This window comes from Melanostigma gelatinosum (assembly GCF_949748355.1).
Source record: "Melanostigma gelatinosum genome assembly, chromosome: 22".
Taxonomy (NCBI): domain Eukaryota; kingdom Metazoa; phylum Chordata; class Actinopteri; order Perciformes; family Zoarcidae; genus Melanostigma; species Melanostigma gelatinosum.
Genome location: NC_136655.1, coordinates 13,000,101 through 13,021,150, shown reverse-complemented (window position 1 = coordinate 13,021,150; position 21,050 = coordinate 13,000,101). Strand labels below are relative to the sequence as shown.

The following is a 21,050-nucleotide window of genomic DNA, read 5'->3' as shown; positions in this document are numbered from 1 at the left end:
AGATTCTAATGTTGATCTTTAGCTGTGACAGTGCTGTTTGATGTCACTACCCTTCAATTAATTTCCTGAAAGTCAAGCACAGAGAACGTTTATTGTAAACCTGTGGGATAAAGTGACGGATCACACTGTGATGAACAGAATCTCCAAATGAATCTCTGCTGAGGTAAGACACATGAAACGCTGAAACAAAGTATATATGAAGTTTAATTTATCATGAATCAGCATCAGTTACCGTTCTAATATACTGTATTTGTGACATTTTATTTTACTTCTACTACTTCTGTTATATGTTACTTCATACTTCTGCTCCGCTACATGTCAGAGGGAAATTTGTACTTTGTACATTACATTACATTTACTCAACTGTAGTTATTGGATACTTTGTTGATTTAAGATGTACATAAAGTTAAAGATGTATGACCAGTTTATAGAATCATGCATTCAAAACTTGATGGAAGTAAAAGTGCAAAAGTATTATCATCAAAATATACCTCAAGTACCTCAAGCAAAGATGCTCATAATGCAGAAGGCCCATTTTAGAATAATATATTATTATATTATATGTTCCCCAAGTTCATACTGCAGTGTCTGAAAGCTGAACTAAATTCATCTTCATCTTGTGTTTCTTGTTCTCTTGTGTTTGCACATTGCTGTAGAAACAGTTTTTATAACAGGATATTTCAATGTGAACACTGAGCAGAGTATTGACGAGATTTGGGATTTACGAAGTCTATTCGGTCAGATTGTCTGGTTTCTTTGACACCATGGCTGTAGTCTTTACTATGAACCTGTAACCTGAGATCCAGTAGAGCTGAGAGAGATTTGACTTGAAGCACGAGACAAACCAGTCTGACGTCAGTCTGTTTGTCTTCATCTGCCCTGTAAAACCAAAACAAATAGAAAATACTTTTGATAAGGCATCCAGTAAATCTCACTGTTGTGTGTCTTGTCTTCCAAATAAATATTAACTTCACCACCTCTGATAGAGTGCAGGCTATATTCACTTGATCATAACATTCAAACAGAAATAGACACAAAATAATCAAAGTTATTTGTGCTTGTGATAGTGAGACATAATTATTCCAGAAGCACCTTTCAACTGTACAAGATATAAGCCAACTCAAATCTCTAATCAGACATTTCATCAGTACTGTCACACCTTCACATTCCTGTTACAATTGGTGGAGACGATTCGTTCTCCCAAAATATTGGGAGGGACGCGTCCATACTGTGCATATGCCTCCACCCTTGGGACTAATGCTTTAGATAAAAACTATTTAATTCAATCAAACACTGGTTAAAATAGGACTGATTATAAGGCCTACATTTCGGGCCTAAATCAGTCTGCATCATTCTATGAATGAATGTCGGTGACTCACACAGTATCTGCTTTCTACAGCTGCTTTATAGGCTACTGTATGAAAAGCTCCTTCAGTTGATGAAGTCCCTGCAGCATCTGAGGGCACAAATATTTTTGATAAATCCGTGAGAAGTACTGCGCAGAACAAAGTGCCATCAGCACGGGCGTTCACTGTTAACCGTCATTAAATAAATTGCATGAACACAAAAGGCTTATCAGCATAGGCTATAATCATACTGGTCGAACCGGTTATGACAAATATATTCTGCTTTTGCATGACGCTGTGGTCTGATTACATCAGCATCAGAGCCTTCCATCTTTCTTTTTTAGCAAAGGTTGCGCCTCATGCTGTAGCCTTGAATCATATTATCTCTCTTTGTGGTGATGTGTGTATTGTGTTAATGTCGTGATGCTCTGAACCATCGAGACATGAGGTAAAGCTTTCAGTTTGCTGAGCTGTCATCATGTTTAATTGTGATTGCCACAGCTGTTTCAGAGCTATGCAACGCTTCAGATGGTAAAAATGCATCACTCCCACAGGTGTGTGCGCTCCATTGTTGTGTTTAGTTTCTATGTTTAGTTAGATGTAGCCTACATTACAGATTTTTTGGGTCGTTGTTTTTTTTGTTACCTGACATCTTTTGCGATATCTCATCAAACTAGCGAGATCTTGTAACTGTACTGCTCTTTTTTCTTTTTCTTCAACAGTTGATTTTTTGTTTTCTTCTCCATGTCCCCTCCGCAAGATCCTTTTCAGGAACACATACAATCAACACTGCAGTTATTAGTCATAGTAATCATGTCAAAGAACTGAAAATAAAATTTGTCCAGATTTGAACAACTGTGAAAAACTGTAGTAAGCAGAAGGACACGAGCACCTCTGATCTGTATCGTGAGAGTGAAAACAGATATTTGTTTGAAGGGTTACTTTGCAGAGTGTGATGTGGATTACAAAGGACTGAATGATGTTGCAAAGTGTACATGATAGAATGGATCATGTTGAACAGCAAGAGACGGGATGCTGTCTTTGGTTGTGGCCTTGGTTGACGGATGATCAATCAAAGGAGTTTCCTGGGTGACTGGATTTAGTTTGGTCCTAAAGATTGAAAGCTGAACATGTCACACTATTAGTATAGAGAGGGAGGATTTCACAACTGAGTTCAGATTTAAACAAGTAATATTCTTCAGCATTACAAAGTGTCAATAACCATTTGTTTTTTTATATATATTTTCTCAATCCAGTACCAAAGTAACTGATGCTGAAGGTGAAGACCAATCACTGATCATGAAGGCCACATTTTGTACAAGAAGGGAGTTCTGCGCCCTCTTCCTCTTCCTGACTGTCTTTGTCTTAATCTCTGTGCTACGTCACATGGACATTCTGGAGGTGAGAACTTGGTTTTAGTGGGATCGTGTGAAGGGGGGACCCTGTTTGAAATGTTGAATATTAGTCAGGTTTTTGGATATTGTTTTAAAATGTGTGTTTTAATAGTCTTCATTGCAAATAAATACAATTTGAGTTCAGTTGTATTTTCCCTCTCAATCCTGCACCTTGACTTGTTGACAGCAGCAGCTCCTGTAGTTAAAGGATAAAGCTGGCAGTATTCTATACTTTAGAGCAAACCTCCATGTGTTACAACGAAAGTTACGAACGTAACTACGGTTCTATGAATCCTGGATGACCGCCAGAGGCAGTGCTTAACACTGGATGTATTCCGTCTCGCGCATGCGCAGGTCGAATATTTATATCAACAAAGTCACTCGTGACCTCAGGTGACTCCCGTCGTCTATAAGTTCCGGTGTCATCCTGAGTTCAGTCCTATGGAATCTTCTCGCGAGTTCACGGGATTCCGAGTGACCAAGAACTCTGGCGGTCATCCAGGATTCATAGAACCGTAGTTACGTTCGTAACTTTCGTTCTATTTCATCCTTACTGACCGCCAGAGGCAGTGCTTAACACTGGATGACTTATACCAAAAAAGTCACGAGGAATCACAAGTACCCACCTTGTATAGTTCAGGCAGAGGAAGCTGGCCAAAGAACCCTCCCCAGTGGGTGAGGGGTGGCAACGTTCACTCTGTAGTGTCTGGTGAAGGTGCTCGGTGAGGCCCATGAGGCCGCAGCACATATATCCTCCACTGGCACACCTCTCAGGGCTGCCCATGACGTGGAGACACTCCTGGTAGAGTGGCCCCTCACTCCGGATGGTAGCGGACGGTCGCTCGCCTTGTATGCCTGGGCAATGGCTTCCACTATCCAGTGGGACAGGCGCTGTTTCGAAAGAGCACAGCCCTTCTTAGGCCCACCATAACTGACAAAGAGCTGCTCCGACCGCCGTATGCAAGCGGTGGCCTCCACATAAGCTCGGAGGGCCCGCACTGGGCATAGCAGCCTTGACCTCTCCTCACCCGATGGGGGGTCAAACTCCGCAAGCTGGATAGGCTGGTTGATATGAGAGCGTGTCAGCACCTTTGGGAGAAACGCTGCATTAGGCCACAAAGTAACCCCCGATCCATCTGAGTTCCACCTCAGACACGATTCACTCACCGACAGGGCATGCAGCTCGCCTACACGTTTAGCCGACGTGATGGCGAGGAGAAACACCGTTTTGGTTGCCAGCCATCTCGGCTCTGCCCGTGCCAGGGGTTCAAAAGGAGGCAAGCACAGGGTGTCCAATACCAAATGTAGGTCCCATGCCGGGGCCTTCGGGGCGTTTGGGGGACGCAACCGCCGAGCACCCTTTAGGAAGAGGGACACCAGTCTGTGGCTCCCTACTGTGCCATTGTCGACCCTAGCATGGTGCCATGAAAGAGCGGCCACGTACACCCTCAGGGTAGCGGGAGCCCGGCCCTTATCTAACAGGGACTGCAGAAACTCAAGTACCACAGGTACGGGGCACTGCACCGGGTCCTCGTTCCGAACCACACACCAGGCAGAAAACAGCCCCCACCTGTTTTCGTACTGCAGCCGGGTAGACGGTGCCCTGGCATTCAGGATCGTTCTTCTGACTGGCTCTATGCAGCCAGTCAGCAGCTGGTCGGGCCCTCCAGCGGCCAGACCCATAGTTGGAGGCGGCTGGGATTGGGATGCCAAATCTGACCCCCTAGCTGCGACAGGAGATCCCTCCTGTCGGGGAGGTGCCAGGGTGTCCCGCAGCAGAGTCTGTGCAGTAGGGAGAACCAGATCCTGGCTGGCCATAAGGGGGCCACTAACAAGAGTCTGTGGCCCTCTTGAAGGACTCTGAGAAGTGTTGGCAAGATCAGAGGGACCGGTGGAAAGGCATAAAGAAGCCCCTGTGGCCACGTGTGAGCCAGGGCATCCTGACCCAGAGGACTGGTCCTCTCCGTCAGGGAGAACCAATGGGGACAGTGGGTCGACCTCTCCGAGGCAAAGAGATCCACCTCTGCTCTGCCGAAGAGACCCCAAATGCTCTGCACCACCTCTGGATGGAGCCGCCACTCCCCCGGTGGAGGCTTGTGACGGGACAGAAAATCTGCGACCTGGTTCCGTTCCCCTGGTAGGTACATTGCCCGAAGGCTGGTAAGACGAGGGGCAGCCCAGGTGAGAAGGGCACGGGCTACCCGTAGCAATTCTGCAGATCTGGTGCCCCCTTGATGGTTGATGTGAAACACCGCCGAGGTGTTGTCCGACCGGACAAGCACATGCTTGCCCCTCAAGTATGGCAGAAAATGCTTGAGCGCTAGGTGCACAGCCCGTAGCTCTAGAACATTGACATGCTCTATGTGGTCTTGAGCAGACCACTGCCCCTGAGCAGTCCTGTTCTGCCACACTGCACCCCATCCTGAGAGGCAGGCATCTGTTGTGACCACCTCTCTGCGGAATGGGACCGAACCCATGGGGACACCCTTCGTCAGGTATGCCCGCTCCCTCCATGGGGATAGGGCGAGTAGGCACTGCTCCGATACTACTATTGCCCTGTATCTGTGCCACTCGGCATTCAAGTGAAAGCTGTTCAGCCATCTCTGCAGGGGTCGCAGTGACAGCAACCCTAATGGAACGACCGCCGAGGCGGCTGTCAGTCTGCCCAATAGGCGGAGAAAAAGAATGTAGGGCACCCGCCTGCCCCCTTGGAAGGGAGAGAGGCTGTGGAGGATGTCGTCCACCCTTCGGGGTGACGGACAGGCACTCATAGTGACTGTATCCAGAGCCACACCAATGAAGGTGATGCTCTGAGAAGGGCTCAGGGAGCTCTTCTCCATGTTTACCCTGAGGCCCAACCGGGCCGCGTGAGAAAGAAGGCGAGCAGTGTCCTGCGCCGCCTGAAGCTGGGATGGCGCACAGATCAGCCAATCGTCCAAGTACGGCAGTATTCTCATGCCCTGTGATTGCAGGGGGGAAAGGGCAGCAGTGACACACCTTGTGAACACCCGTGGGGAGAGGGAGAGCCCGAATGGGAGCACCCTGAACTGGAAGTGACCGCCTTGAAAGGCGAAGCGGAGAAACCGCCTGTGGTGAGGTACGATGGGAACATGGAAATAGGCATCCGCCAGGTCGACAGACGTGAACCAGTCTCCCCTGGAAACCGCCCGAAGGACGTCTGCTGTGGTCAGCATGTGAAATGGCAAGACCCTCAGGAACTTGTTTAGTCCCCTCAGGTCCAGGATTGGGCGCAGTCCGCCGCCTCTCTTTTTCACAAGAAAGTAAGTTGAGTAGAACCCCCCGGGCTGTGACAGGGGGTCCACCCTCTCGATTGCACCCTTGACCAGGAGCGTGGCTAACTCCTGGTTCAGGGCTAGGGATTTTACCGGATCGGAGATACTGGTCATTGTGACCCGGCTGGAGGTTGGTGGCCGGCGTCGGAACTGAAGCTTGTACCCCCGGGTTAGGGTGGACACCACCCAGGGGTCTAAAGCATGAGCTGCCCAGTAGCTGATGTGCTGCTGGGAGAAATAACCGACAGCCGGCCGGGAGACATCATCTCCTGTACCCCCTGCCTCTCGAGGCTCGGGGGGGGGGCCTGGTAGTCCCCAAGGCCGGAGGTTGTCTAGGGGGAACGTAGGTAGGGTTTTGTGGGTAGCGGTCCGGCCTCCCAGCGGTACGCTGAGGCCTGTGGCGACTACTGGGGTGAGCCGGGGGCTGAAAATGGCCCCGGGTGGCTAGAGTAGGACCCCTACGTCTGCGGGGTGCGGGCATGTCCCTGCGAAGACCAGAGAACTGCCGCCTGGTCTGGCTAGCTTCAACAGTCCGCTGAAGCGCCTGTATAGCAGCTGACCCAAACAGCTCACCCGGTTCCACTGGGAGAGTACGGAGGGTCCTCCTACATGCCTCAGACAGGGGTGACTGCGCCAGCCAAACCTGGCGGCGAGTCTGGACCAGGGTGGACATCAGCCGTCCAAGTTCCCTCGACATGAGCGCAAACGCCTGCAGTGAGGCATCACTGAGGCTGGTTGCGGAGGCATCGGAAGTAGACTGCTGCAGAGAAGCTGAGAGGCCAAGCATGAGGTGGGAGAGGGAGTTGCCAATACGACCCATGCGTGCTGCTGTGTCATAAGCCCTGGATAACATGTCATCCGTGACCCGACATTGGGGTCGAGGGCACCTGGCATCGGGCCTCAGGGTCTCCTCAGGGGAAACTATGAGGGACGCAATAGTCGGCTCAACAGCTGGCATACGGGTGAGGCCAAACTTTGCCGCGTCCTGCATGGCCGCCAGGGTTCGGCCCTCTGATGTAAGATGGGACAGAGCCCTGGTGTCCCTCCAGCATGCATGTAGCTCCCTCAGATATTCCTCGGAGGGCGGAACAGCAAAGGTGGTAGGGGCGAGAACACGCCTGAAGAAGGCACTCGCAGGCTGGGGTTCCGGCTGCTGCGTATCTAAGTGCAGGCGTGCCAGTGCCATGCGAATGACAGACCCCATGGAGCTATCGACTGCACCTTCCGAAGAGCCCTGAGCTGAGGAACGGGAGGCAGGTCCAGAAGCCTGGGAGGGCTGCTCTTCACTGTACTCAGTAAAGAGCGTGGCTGACGCCGCCAGTGACATCACGTCCTCCTCTGAGCAAAGCTCAGCCGCGGGTGGATCTGGCGCTTCCGCCCCCCCTACACTGGGTTGGAGGGCCAGTAGAAGCGACTTCATCTGAGCTAGCTCGGAGGTCAGCAGATCCACTCTAGAAGACAGCCCGCTGGGTTTAGCCCTCTTGGAGGGAGCCCCTGCAGTTTCTGCGGCCCTGCGCTTGGAACGGGTAGGTCGGGCTGGATTCAGCTGACCCGACAGGGGGAGGTCGACCATACCAGTCAGGCGTTCCGCCTCGGCGAGCCTAGCAGTCCTTACTGCTTGAGGCATGATGCCACAGTTCATGCATGGGTTCTCAGAGAGGCCCTCCCTCAGATGCTCGATGCCAAGGCAAGCGGGGCAGAGGTCATGGCCATCATCAGGCTGCAGAGGAGCCATACAGGTCCTACAGCCGGGAAAGTCAAACATGGCCGACTCTCTAGGCCAGTCTGAGCGGATGCTCTGCTGAATGTTTGAGAGCGGCCGGGGACAGTCAGTGAGGGGAGTGAGGACACTCTCTTAACTCAGATAGTTGCGGCCGATATTGGCGTCCCACCAGTTAGCCTGAGCGAGAGCACTCTGCCACTGCGAAAACAGGTCAGGAGAACAGTCCTTCTAGCGAGAGGGGAGCGAGGACACCCTTCACTTGGATAACTGCTGTAGCTATTGGTGTCCCACCAGTTAGCATGAGCGAGAGCACTCTGCCACTGTGAACAGGTCAGGAGAACAGTCCTTCTAGCAAGAGGGGAGCGAGGACACTCCTCAATTGGATAACTGCTGTAGCTATTGGTGTCCCACCAGTTAGCCTGAGCGAGAGCACTCTGCCACTGTGAACAGGTCAGGAGACCAGTCCTTCTAGCAAGAGGGGAGCGAGGACACTCCTCACTTGGATAACTGCTGTAGCTATTGGTGTCCCCCCAGTTAGGCTGAGCGAGAGCACTCTGCCACTGTGAACAGGTCAGGAGAACAGTCCTTCTAGCAAGAGGGGAGCGAGGCCACTCCTCACTTGGATAACTGCTGTAGATATTGGTGTCCCACCAGTTAGCCCGAGCGAGAGCACTCTGCCACTGTGAACAGGTCAGGAGAACAGTCCTTCTAGCAAGAGGGGAGCGAGGACACTCCTCACTTGGATAACTGCTGTAGATATTGGTGTCCCACCAGTTAGCCTGAGCGAGAGCACCCTGCCTGTGAAAATAGGTAAATAACACCGTCCTTCTAGTGAGAGGGGAGCGGGGACACTCTCTCCACTAGGATAGTTGCTGCAGATAATAGTAGATACGATAGATAGCTGCTGGAACTCCTGGTGTGCTACCAGTTAGCCTGAGCGAGGGCACTCCGCTAACTGTGATATCCGCTAACTGATATGGCCGTAATGTTCTCACAACAATTAATGGCTACACAATCAGAGTATTTAGCTTAGACACGAGTATCAGCTCAGTCGAATAAGCCGGCGAACGCTCCTGATCCGGCCGCTTATGTTTACTGTGACGGCCCGCCCCTCGATTAGCTAGAGCGGAACGCTCTGCAAACCGAGGAACAACAACGAACAATGGTTAACAATGTCAGTCGATCTCACCGATTGCTGCCCATTCGGGTCCGCACGACCCAGACTGGGGCTCGATGGTCCGTACGGCGCCGACGCCGTTCCCTCCCAAGAGGGACCGCTTGTCGCAGCCTTTGGAGGGCGAAGATCCGCAACCCCGACCGGTGGTCACAAGGCTACCGCGACAAACTTTAACATATCTTGCTCTTAGACAAAATATATATTTTTTCGACTACCATGGTAGTCAACCTGCGTAGCGAGAAGAAAAAAAGGACTGAACTCAGGATGACACCGGAACTTATAGACGACGGGAGTCACCTGAGGTCACGAGTGACTTTGTTGATATAAATATTCGACCTGCGCATGCGCGAGACGGAATACATCCAGTGTTAAGCACTGCCTCTGGCGGTCAGTAAGGATGAAATAGAACCCACTGGTTCCCATTCGTTCTTACTGAGACATACATCTCAACAAACGGGTCAGAAGTATAGTTATTAAAAAGCCCCATGAAAGTTTTTGTAACAGGTTCTATTTTCTGCCTTTTTTTGCATCTGTCAGAGTTGTATCTCTGACTGAATATCCCAAAACATGAATTTCAGTGAACAAAACTTTGAAATCACACGAAAAAACAATCTTTGAATTTAACGTTCACTTTCTTGCCTTGTGTAAAACAGAAAGCAAGATTATCTTGAAACTTTCCCCCTGGGTTAATGTTGAGAACAGTTGTTAGCAACCCTCCAAATAATATTCAAATCTTGGCCCTTTTACTTTATTTGGTTCATTTTTTTTCAGTGCATATGTTTGATGTATCTTTGACACCATCTCTCTCCACCCACTGCCAGTTTCAGCCTAAATTCAACTCCACCATCATCATGCCGAGAGTCTCCACTCACCCGAACGAGATTCACAGCTTCTGCACCTTCCAGCCACTGTCCCCTGAGGACGCTCTGGAGGAATATCTCATACTCGACTCCACTGCTTGGCCTGAAACTCCACTTTTGCCAGCTCCTATTTCCCTGCAGCAGACCAGTGATCCAGCCCACAGCACCTTCATCATTCTACCAGGGAGGAAAGGGGGAGAGTGGCATGTAGGGGATCAGCTGGAGGTCATGATACAAACCTCTGACTTCCAGGGTCGTCCCAAGAAGTCTGGGGGGGACTTCCTACTCGCCAGTCTGCACAACCAGACGCTTGAAGCAGGTGTGGCTGGGCAAGTGGTGGATCATCTGAATGGGAGCTACTCTGCTGTATTCTCTTTACTCTGGGAAGGAGACGCACAGGTTGAGGTGATGCTAAAACCATGATGTTTAATGTAATGACATTGTAAGTGTTTTTAACATCATAATTCATTGTTCACGAAGCCCTGCCCTAACTGTTGCTATGCCTGTTAACTTACACTTCTCACACAGCACATATGCAGTTTGTTCAGCTGACAGGGACAGATGTAACACTCAAAGTCTCAGTCATTTCAGACTCTTTAATTTCAGACCGAAGCAGGTTCTCATGATTGTAGATTTATTTTCACCTGCAAACTGTCATTAGCAGATGTATTTACCTGTAGCTACCTAGTTAGTCCTTGTATTATAATAATAATTAAAAAATGCTGACATAATCTTGTTTGGCTGATGTGGATGGTGCACACAACGTCTCAGATATCAAGATCGGCTGGGGTTTTAAATCCAATGAAACAAGACAGCACTGCCAACGTCAGTTTAGTCTCGAACAGCAGCAGCCAGGAGGCTCACACATACTGGGGAAATACTACACAGTAGATGTGCTAGTTCTGAAGGTAACTTTAAAAAATATATCTTTACCTAACCTCTACATACTCCTTGGTGTTGGAAGTAAGGCTATATTATAATGTCAGGTTGGTTGTCAGGTTATGAAGGTAGCCAGTTGGTCAGATGTTCATGCTAAAATTAGCAGATTACATGAAAGCAGACAAACAGAATTAATTCCCTTAATCTGTAGGACTGTTTCTCTTGTGTTTTTTAGTTTTGAACAAGTTCACAAAAAGACAACTCCCTCTCTAAACACTTACCATGCAGAGTATCTCTCCTGCTATAGTCCCATGCACACCACTTCAACATGTTTTAGAGCTTGACAGACCTGCCATGCCTAGGTACTGTTGCTAAGCTTTGATTGTACAATCGCTGTTCAGGGAAGGGTTTAGATCAGGGGTCCTCAACGTTTTTTCAGGCCAAGGACCCCCAAAGGAGCAGGGACCCCCGACTATATAATTATATTGTATAAAATTGTGTTTTATGTTAAACTGGGCCTAGTGCCATGTATAAACATACCTCTTTATTCTGCATTCAACACTAAGCTATTCAAATAATACACAGGTTAATATTTTCATGTTTTTATTTTAAACATGTGCAAGGTACAGTGAGTAGGGAGGCCGTGCCACTGCCATTCATAAACATACCTTGTCAGCTGATACCAATGCTAATGTCAACATTGTCTGTCAATTGCATGATAATCATGCATACAAGCTATTCAAACTGATGTTTTTATCTTAAACATAAATGTGGAAACGAAAATGAGTGATGGCCTATTCGTGCCACTGCCATGCATAAACATACCTGTTATCTTGCATACAAAACTGAACTCATGGACAGATTCATGTTAAGAATTTTTTTTTTTTTCCTTTTTTTTTTTATTGTCTAATCAACCAAACATTTCGAGGACCCCCTGCAGTACCTCTGCGGACCCCCTAGGGGTTGCGGACCCCCTGTTGAAGACCTCTGGTTTAGATGAATTGACAATTCTCCAGAGATGATTGTCTTGAATCTTTATAAATGTGACGTGTGGAGCTATTCAATGTATTTGTCTCAATTGATATGCTGACCATGATTGACTTGGTGAAAACTCTGGTTCTCTATCCCATCAGGTGACTCTGGTTCACCCTGGTGAGGCCATCTCAGTGCTGAACAGGCTGAACAGAGAACAGCCCGACAGGATTTACTTCAAGAGCCTCTTCCGCTCAGGCTCACTCTCTGAAACCACCCTCTGTAACGTCTGCCTCAGGCCAACCCAGCAGCCGCTGTGCAACTACACTGACCTCCGTACAGGCGAGCCGTGGTTCTGCTACAAGCCAAAGAACCTGAGCTGTGATGCCAGGATCAACCACTACAATGGAGGATGGAAATCAAAGGTTCTCAATGCCAATGAGGAGAAGCTCTTTCAAAGGTGAGGAGGCAGAGAGACTGGAATTTTGTGTGACTTCTAAATACGTACATCCAGTGTTACCTTTGTAACTCCTTGGTGGAATGTTTCAGAAGTTTGTAACTACATGCAGCTAAGATTGAATATAAAGATATTTTTTTCCACTTGGGGGCAGCTCAACAAGCTGTTAACATATGATCACCTTGTAAAGTAGATATGGCTCAAATGTGAGCAAACACTGGCCTATTTAACACCAGTTGACATGGAGACATTAGCATTCATTTGGAGTTGTGTTTAATATTTCTTCTCCCTTTAGCTGTATTTTGGTCTTCACCGACATCGGAGGGAAATAACTAACTTAATCTAAATGTGGCGCTATGTTCAACCTGCTAGTCGCTAACAGTGTCTGTCTGCGGTTAACTGGTTGGTAGTAAAAATAGCCCTTCACTTGGCGGGCAACTGTGGCGAAGTGGAGAGCAGGGTTGTCCTTCAATCAGAGGATAGGCTGTTCGATCCACTAGTCCAGGGATTCTTAACCTTTTTGACCTCGGGGCCCAACTTTTCAAGCACAAAGTGTCCCGGGCCCATTCAAATATTAACACTGTATTGGTTTAACTCATTGATCTCACTCTTGGTTTGATTTGTATTCAATGACTATATTAAATCCGCTTACAGTTTAACAAGCAAAACCCTTGTCAAATAAATGAGATGATACAATGTGATGATCACAAAGTCATTTATTTATCATGTGTATGTAAACCTGCATACACAACAAGAAGCCCAACAGGCTAACAATTCATGGAACAAATCAAGCTAACACAAGAACAAATGTAAAGGCTCAAGTCAGGCTTATTAACTCAAAAATAATCAAGAATTAGATTTCACTACAGAAAAAAAAGAGGGTCTCTCAAAAAATCTGAGAAAAAAATGCAAATTTGACAAATAATATGTGGTAATAAAATAAATACATTCAAAATAATAAGTTTCAAATTAAATAAACTAGAAATAAAATTTAAATAAAGTGCAAATGAAGATATAGCCTTATCATACGTGAACTCATACGTGCCCACCTCTTAATGAGACACTTGGGCCTCTCAGACACGATCGGATCCAGTCTGGGTGGAATGGGGGAAAGGCTCACTCTCAGAGTAGCCTCCAGTGTTGCTCTGAGTCTGTTTCGGGCTTTGGTCTCAGTTGTGGCCACACTGGAGAATCCTGATTCTCACAGGTATGTGGTCGTGAATGGGAGAAGGTGTTTCACAGCCCTCAGTGCTAGACATGGGTACTCTTTTGAGACAGCAATCCAGAAGGAGCCCAGGTCCAGTTTGCCCCACTGCAACTTTAAAGTGCTGTCGCTGGGATTCCAGATGTGGGGGCAAAGCAACATCTTCTTCAGTGGGATCCACAGAAAATGGGTCTAAAATCCACGTGTCCGTCTCTGGGATCCTCAGGAAAGTAGTCATCGAATTTCTCTGCCAGTTGTGAGAGGTGCTGAGAGACTGAGTCACTGATCTGCACCTGAGGAGAGTTTTCCAAAATGTCAGACAAAAGTGGAAACATGTCCATCCTCTTTTCCTGGGCCCTCTTTGTCCACAAAGCAAGTTTTGTTTTGAAAGCTTGAAGTTTGTCTGCAACAACAAATATGTTGGTATTTCTCCCTTGAAGTGAGATGTTCAGCTGGTTCAGCAGTGAAAAGATGTCACAGAGGTAGGAAAGTTTCGCTGTGAACTTTGTGTCAGCATAGTAATGTGCCAGAGGATATTTTTTCTCAGTGAGAAAAGAGAAGACCTCATTCCTCAGCTCAAACAAACAACTGAGGACCAGTCCTCTTGAGAGCCATCTCACCTCACTGTGATAGAGCAGCTGGACATGATCTGCTTCCATGTCCTCAGTTCACAGCTCTACTTTTAATGAAGTTGATGGTTTTCACACTCGCATCCATCACCTCATGGAACTCTGGGGACATATTTTTTGCTGCAAGGCTTTCACGGTGGAGAAAGCAGTGGGTCCATTTCGCTTCTGGTGCACGATCAAGTATCTGCTTGACGACGCCGTTATGCCTGCCGGTCATTGACGCTGAACCATCACTGCACACCCCAACACAGTTCTGCCAGTCCAGGCCGTTCTCAGTGAAGTAGTTATCCATGCAGCCGAAACATTCCTGAGCCGTAGCTCGTGTTGGTAGCTCTCCACAAAACAGTATGTGTTATGTGGGAGTTCGCAGGTAGGACCCAAACGCAAAACCACAGGAGACAGAAGTTACTATGAACAGGTTTTATTTAGAATGTGTGAAGGTGTGGAGCCCGTGGTCCGACACCAGAGTGGCAGAGCGACGGTGTGAGGCCCGTGGCTCGACACCGGAGGGCTGGCAGCTTGACGGCGAGAGTAGTCCGTGTCACACAAGGAGGGCAAAGCGACGGAGTGTAATCCGTACACACAAGGAGGGCAGAGGACGCCACGGGGTTGACGCGGGTGAAAGACGGTGCAACCTGACAACCCCAGACTGCAGGGCCAGAGCTTATGTAGTGCCAGGAGACTCATTAGTGGGCCCTGAGTCTGGTGTGTCAGGCAGCAGGAGGTGATCAACTGGAGTGTCCTCAGCTGTGCACACTCAAGGGTGTGGCCATGGAACGTCAGGTCAGACAGGGATCCTGGATCCTGACAGTACCCCCCCCCCCTTAAGGTACGGATTCCAGACGTACAACCAGACACAAAAAAGGGCGGCCGGAGGGGGTCCGGAGGAGGGATGGCCCCACAGCTAGAAGGCCGGCGAGGGTGGGCGGAGGGGGTCCGGAGGAGGGGTGACTGGTTCTGACCGGCCACGGGGCTGCAGAAGAGCCTCGGCCACAGGTGCTCCGGCGGACGGCCGGGCGGGCGGAAGGGCTCCGGACACGGGTGCTCCGGTGGACGGCCGGGCGGGCGGAAGGGCTCTGGAGAATAGGATGCTGGTGCAGCAGTGGCAGGTACTGGAGGTCTCTGCTGCCCCGCGACGGCAGCGGGCACGGGAGGTCTCTGCTGCCCCGCGACGGCAGCGGGCACGGGAGGTCGCTGCTGCTCAGAGACAGCAGCGGGCACTGCGGCGGCAGGAACTGGAGCTGGCGCTGCGGCGGCAGGAACTGGAGCTGGCGCTGCAGTGGCAGGAACTGGAGCTGGCGCTGCGGCGGCAGGAACTGGAGCTGGCGCTGCGGCGGCAGGAACTGGAGCTGGCGCTGCGGCGGCAGGAACTGGAGCGGGCTGCGGCGCTGCGGCGGCAGGAACTGGAGCGGGCTGCGGCGCTGAGGCGGCAGGAACTGGAGCGGGCTGCGGCGCTGAGGCGGCAGGAACTGGAGCTGGTGCTGCGGCGGCAGGAACTGGAGCTGGCTGCGGCGCTGAGGCGGCAGGAACTGGAGCGGGCTGCAGCGTAGAGGCGGCAGCGGCAGGAACTGGAGCTGGCGTAGAGGCGGCAGCGGCCGGGAGCGGCTCTGGCTCCGAGACCGCGAGGTCCGGGGATAGCTGCGGCTCCGAGACGACAGCCGGGACTGGAGGTCGCTGCTGCTCCGGGACGGCAGCGGCGGGACCTGGAGGTCGCTGTTGCTCCGGGACGGCAGCGGCGGGAACTGGAGGTCGCTGCTGCTCTGGGATGGCAGCGGCGGGAGCTGGAGGTCGCTGCTGATCTGGGACGGCAGCGGCGGGAACTGGAGGTCGCTGCTGCTCTGGGATGGCAGCGGCGGGAGCTGGAGGTCGCTGCTGATCTGGGACGGCAGCGGCGGGAACTGGAGGTCGCCGCGGTACGGAGACAGCGGTGGCCGGAACTGGAGGTCGCTGCTGCTCTGGAACGGCAGCGGCGGGAACTGGAGGTCGCTGCTGCACTGCGACGGCAGCGGCCGGGACTGGAGGTCGCTGCGGTACGGAGACGGCGGCGGCCGGGACTGGGGAAAGCTGTGCCGCAGAGGCGGTAGGAACCGGCGCTGGCTGCGGCGAAGAGGTGACAGGAACAGGAGCTGGCTGCAATGCTGTCCGAATACGGGGAGCCGGAGTCAGCCGGGCCACCGAGTGTTCCGCTACACTTGCTTGGCTCCCTCTCCGGCTGAGAAGGTGCTTGGCCATATAATCAGAGTCCCCCAGAGGGTCAAAAACTCTCATCAGAGCCGCCACAAAGTCCACATAACCCACAGTATTAGGCCGATCAAAACTTAATGTTCTCGCAGCCCAGTCCAAAGCCCTTCCCCGCAGTAATCCAACCACGTAGGCGACCTTGGACCCGTCCGAGGCAAACGTCTGAGGCCGACGGTCAAACACTCGTCGGCAAAGCAACAGGAAGCCCTGGCACTTCCCCAGTGTTCCATCATAGGGAATTGGAGCCGGCACAGGGGATTCCCAGACCGGCGGAGCAAGGACTGGAGGGAATAGTGCAGGTGCTGGAACTGGTGGAGACCTGACTGTCCGGGCTAGTTCCTGCACGAAACAGCCAATCCGAGAAATTTCAGCAGTGACACTTCTCACCTCCTCCAGCAGGCTGTTAGGGCCGTACAGTGTAGCTGCTCCTGTGGTTGCTGGGTCCATTATGGTCAGGTCGTTCTGTTATGTGGGAGTTCGCAGGTAGGACCCAAACGCAAGACCACAGGAGACAGAAGTTACTATGAACAGGTTTTATTTTGAATGTGTGAAGGTGTGGAGCCCGTGGTCCGACACCAGAGTGGCAGAGCGACGGTGTGAGGCCCGTGGCTCGACACCGGAGGGCTGGCAGCTTGACGGCGAGAGTAGTCCGTGTCACACAAGGAGGGCAGAGCGGCGGAGTGTAATCCGTACACACAAGGAGGGCAGAGGACGCCACGGGGTTGACACGGGTGAAAGACGGTACGACCTGACAACCCCAGACTGCAGGGCCAGAGCTTATGTAGTGCCAGGAGACTCATTAGTGGGCCCTGAGTCTGGTGTGTCAGGCAGCAGGAGGTGATCAGCTGGAGTGTCCTCAGCTGTGCACACTCAAGGGTGTGGCCATGGAACGTCAGGTCAGACAGGGATCCTGGATCCTGACAGTATGTCTTCGTGCAAACTACTGTCCCAGCGATAGCGAACAAAAACCAGCAGCAGTGCGGCATTCGTGATATCAGTGGACTCGTCTAGTTGCAAAGAGTAAAATGGGCTACTTTTTATTCTTTCCAGAAGCTGAAGCTGTATGTCTGAGGCCATGTCCGCGATACGGTGACTCACAGGGTCGTTTGAGAGTGGGATAGTCAGCAGCTTCTTTGCAGCAGCCTCCCCAATCATCTCACGGCACATATCCACAGCGGCAGGCAGAACCAACTCCTCCGCTATGGTGAATGGTTTCTTACTTTGTGCCACACGTCTGGCTACGAGGTAGCTGGCTTTCAAAGCACATTTTGAGTTACCAGTCAGTGACACGACAGACCTTTTCTGCATTTGTAGCCCATTTTCCTTTCTCTTGAAAAATTCCACCGGCTTTCCCACGAGCGTTGGATGTTTCGTCGCTACGTGTCGCTTTAGTTTCGAAGGCTTCAGTGCTTCGTTTGATAGCATTAGCCCACATTCCACACACTGAGCACTTGGCTCTGCCTCGTTGCCTCCGTTCACAAAGCCGTACTTAAGAAAGTCAGGGTTGTACTTGCGCACACATTTAGACTTTTGGGGGGTATGGCACCACTGTCATCTTCATTTTTTCTTTTTAATAACTTATCCATAACTTTCGCTACAGGCTAGCGGCTAGCTGAGTGTCTTCTTCTGCTTATTGGAGCTTGTTAAACAACTGACTGACACATTACCGCCACCAGGTGGTGGGAAGCTATATTGTAACTGAGCGTCTCATGGACAACAGTGATATCTCTGGTGTCTTCAATTGATAACCTATGCGGTCCCGCGGCCCTCGCGGCCCACAGGTGCAAAACTGAAAGTTTTTTGCGGCCCTCTAGGTGGCGCTCGCGGCCCACTAGTTAAGAATCACTGCACTAGTCGCATGTCGGTGTGTCCTTGAGCACGACGTACATTCAGTTAACCTTTAGTAGCTAGCATAGCATATGTCCGAACCCGAGTTAATGATGTGCTAAAGTACTCTGCTGATGTTAGCTCCACACGTTTTAATCTACAAACGTAACATTTTAGAAATGCATATCTCCTTCCAACCTCTCTGGGCAACGAGTTTCACTATTACACAACGTTTAACCATGACTAGCTCCAGATCAACAAAACGAGCCTGAAAATGAAGTAAATCTGAAAGGATTGCATTGGAGTTTATAGAGCAGAGCTGTATAGTTGTCAGAGTTGGCCAAAGCTCCACTTTGATTGACCAGTGCGCGTTAGATTGGCAGGACTAGCCAACGGGTCAATTGGTTTATTAGGTTTCCGGCATGAAAGAGCTCCATCCATAAAATATGTTGATGAGAACGGTGAGACTCAACCAAAACAGTTTAGTTTGCCGCCTGTAAAACTCTAAAATGAAAGATGCTAAACAATCTGTAGATAGTTATCATTATCTTTGGGTTCATCACTGTGAGTGGCACCTTGAACATTATACAGTCATTGGACCCATTACTTTTTTGAATTAGTGCCATTACATTTACAAAGTAAGTTTTGTGTGATCTTGAATGAACTTTCTAGCAGTTGATTCCCATTTGTGTTTGAGTGCTTGATTTTTCTAGTTTGATTAAATTATTTTAAATGTTTGCCCTCCTTTTGTATCTATGTCCTTAATGTTGAAGTGTTTTTAAGAGATATATTATGTGTGCTTTTCTTCAGGGGTGTTAACTTGAAAGTCTACATTCGGGCTTCAGGACCTGCTAGTGTTACCGTGTTGCCACAAAAAGAAGGTAAAGCATGATATTGAATTTTTATTTATTACTGTTACTGCCACAACTTCCTATAACAATAATTCAAAACAAAATGTGTTTCAGACAATGGTCCTCATGCAAGAACCACTTACAAACAGATTTGTTCTTTAGTGGCTTGTACGAGTTTATTACAGTTGTCATAACAGTCAATATTGAGTCTGAAATACCTGTATAAATTACACTTAATAATTATGTTCACATTTTACTCTGCGATTTCAAATTATAGGCTAATATAGTTCTAAATGTATTCATACAGACTAACTTCATCATCATTCATTTGTACTGGCTTTTGATGCTATTGTGTAACTCCAATATCTACAGTATACGACCATCTCATACTGCAAAACAAGTTCAATTATTTGACCCCTTTCTGTTGCAGTCATCAATGACGAGACATTTTTCATATGGAACCATTTTTTCTTTATTTCAGTGACAGTGCGACCCTCAGGTGACACGGCAATAACATGAATTGTATCCCATCCCTTGACTTTAGCAGGTCCTTTGATGTTAAAAATGAGAGACTTTGCTTTATGGATCTCTGAATGCAGGACTTCAATATAGGACATATGACAGCGTTATATGCTATTGTTGGGGTCACTTATAATTCTCTTGAATGCCCACTCATTTACGCATAAGTGGCATTCATCATGTTTACGCTGGTCATTGACACGGTTATCTGAAGTTAGGATCTGTTGTGCTGAATCTGTTGTGGTACACTCGTACGAGTTTACCGTACAAAGACAAATTATGAGAAAGTTCAGGAAGAAGCGTAATACATTATTCTGGGTAGCATTCTCCGGAAGAGAGATTAACAGTATTCAGCCAATTTCAAAAGAGTTCTGTGGCTTCAGCTGTTAGCAGTGTTCATAGTCTCTCGGGAGTAAGGATAGTACTTAAGAGGTTCATACAATCACTTTATACTTTGGTTTTGTTTTTTCTTGGGATAACCCCAACCTTATTCTTTAACTTCCTCTCAGGTCAAACACAGGTGAAGAGCAGCACTGTGACATCTGGACCCTCTGGTTACTACTACCAGGGTGTGTGGCGAGCACTAGGTGGCACCACAGTCCGCGAATTCAGCGCGTCTGCCATCAGTCAGTGTCTGAAAGGCAAGGTGGTCCACATGTATGGAGACTCCACCATCAGGCAGTGGTTTGAATTCCTCAACGAGGCTCTATCAGGTAGCTGATCCACAGGGATTTCTGGCAACAAATGATTTTGTTCCCACTGCAGCTTAATGTGTTCCCCCTGTCATACTTTCAGGTCTTAAGAAGTTTGACCTGCACAGCCCGGAGAGAACAGGACCTCACATTTGTTTGGACTATGCAAACAACATCTTAGTGACGTTCCGCTCCCACGGTCCTCCTATCCGTTTTGACCCCTTAGACACGAGAGAGCTTTGTTACATTGCTAATGAGCTAGATCACTTAATCGGAGGCCCCAATACTGTCGTAGTTTTTACCATCTGGGCTCACTTCGGCACTTTCCCCATGGAGATCTACATCCGGCGGCTGCAGAGCATCCGCAGGGCGGTGGTGCGGCTGCTGGACAGGGCTCCAGGCACGCTGATCGTCATCCGGACAGGGAATCCCAAAGATTTAAACCTTTTTGTGTCGCTATTCAACAGCGACTGGCATTCGCTGCAGTGTAACAAGGTGCTCAGAGCCATGTTCAAAGGACTGAATGTTCATCTGATTGATGCCTGGGAAATGAACCTGGCCCACCACCTGCCGCATAACCTCCACCCACCACCTCCCATTATTAGGAATATGATAAACCATCTATTGTCCTACATATGTCCTCAAAATGGCAGCTAGATGTTTGTGTCTTGGGGGAGAGGAATGTGGATTTAAGCACACATTGAGTTTACATGTTATCTCTGAGTTTCCACCAAGTTCTACATTATTCCAACTCTCACGTGACATCACAATAATCCAGCTGCTGTGCAAGGTAACAGCTAGCCTAGCTATGTTGAAATGTAACAGCTAGCCTAGCTATGTTGAAATGTAACAGCTAGCCTAGCTATGTTGAAATGTAACAAAATCCCACTTCCAACACTTCTTAAGCCCACTAATTAACACTGTATATCTCTTTTTGCTTTGCTCTCTGAGTACAGCTAACTTTAAATTCTTGATGACTGTGACTT

General features: G+C 49.3%; 1 protein-coding gene across 1 annotated transcript; it reads left to right on the top strand.

Moving 5' to 3' along the window:
• Positions 1–82: 82 nt before the first annotated feature.
• Positions 83–20,721, top strand: LOC306795696 (NXPE family member 3-like; the record flags this gene model as incomplete). The annotated part of the gene is made up of 7 exons (XM_079294285.1): positions 83–163; positions 2,603–2,747; positions 9,755–10,198; positions 11,806–12,104; positions 18,813–18,883; positions 19,882–20,085; positions 20,168–20,721. Exons 2-7 carry the CDS (start codon positions 2,646–2,648, stop codon positions 20,719–20,721), a joined length of 1,674 nt encoding a protein of 557 aa, XP_079150411.1. The 5' UTR covers positions 83–163; positions 2,603–2,645.
• Between the last annotated feature and the right edge of the window lie 329 nt (positions 20,722–21,050).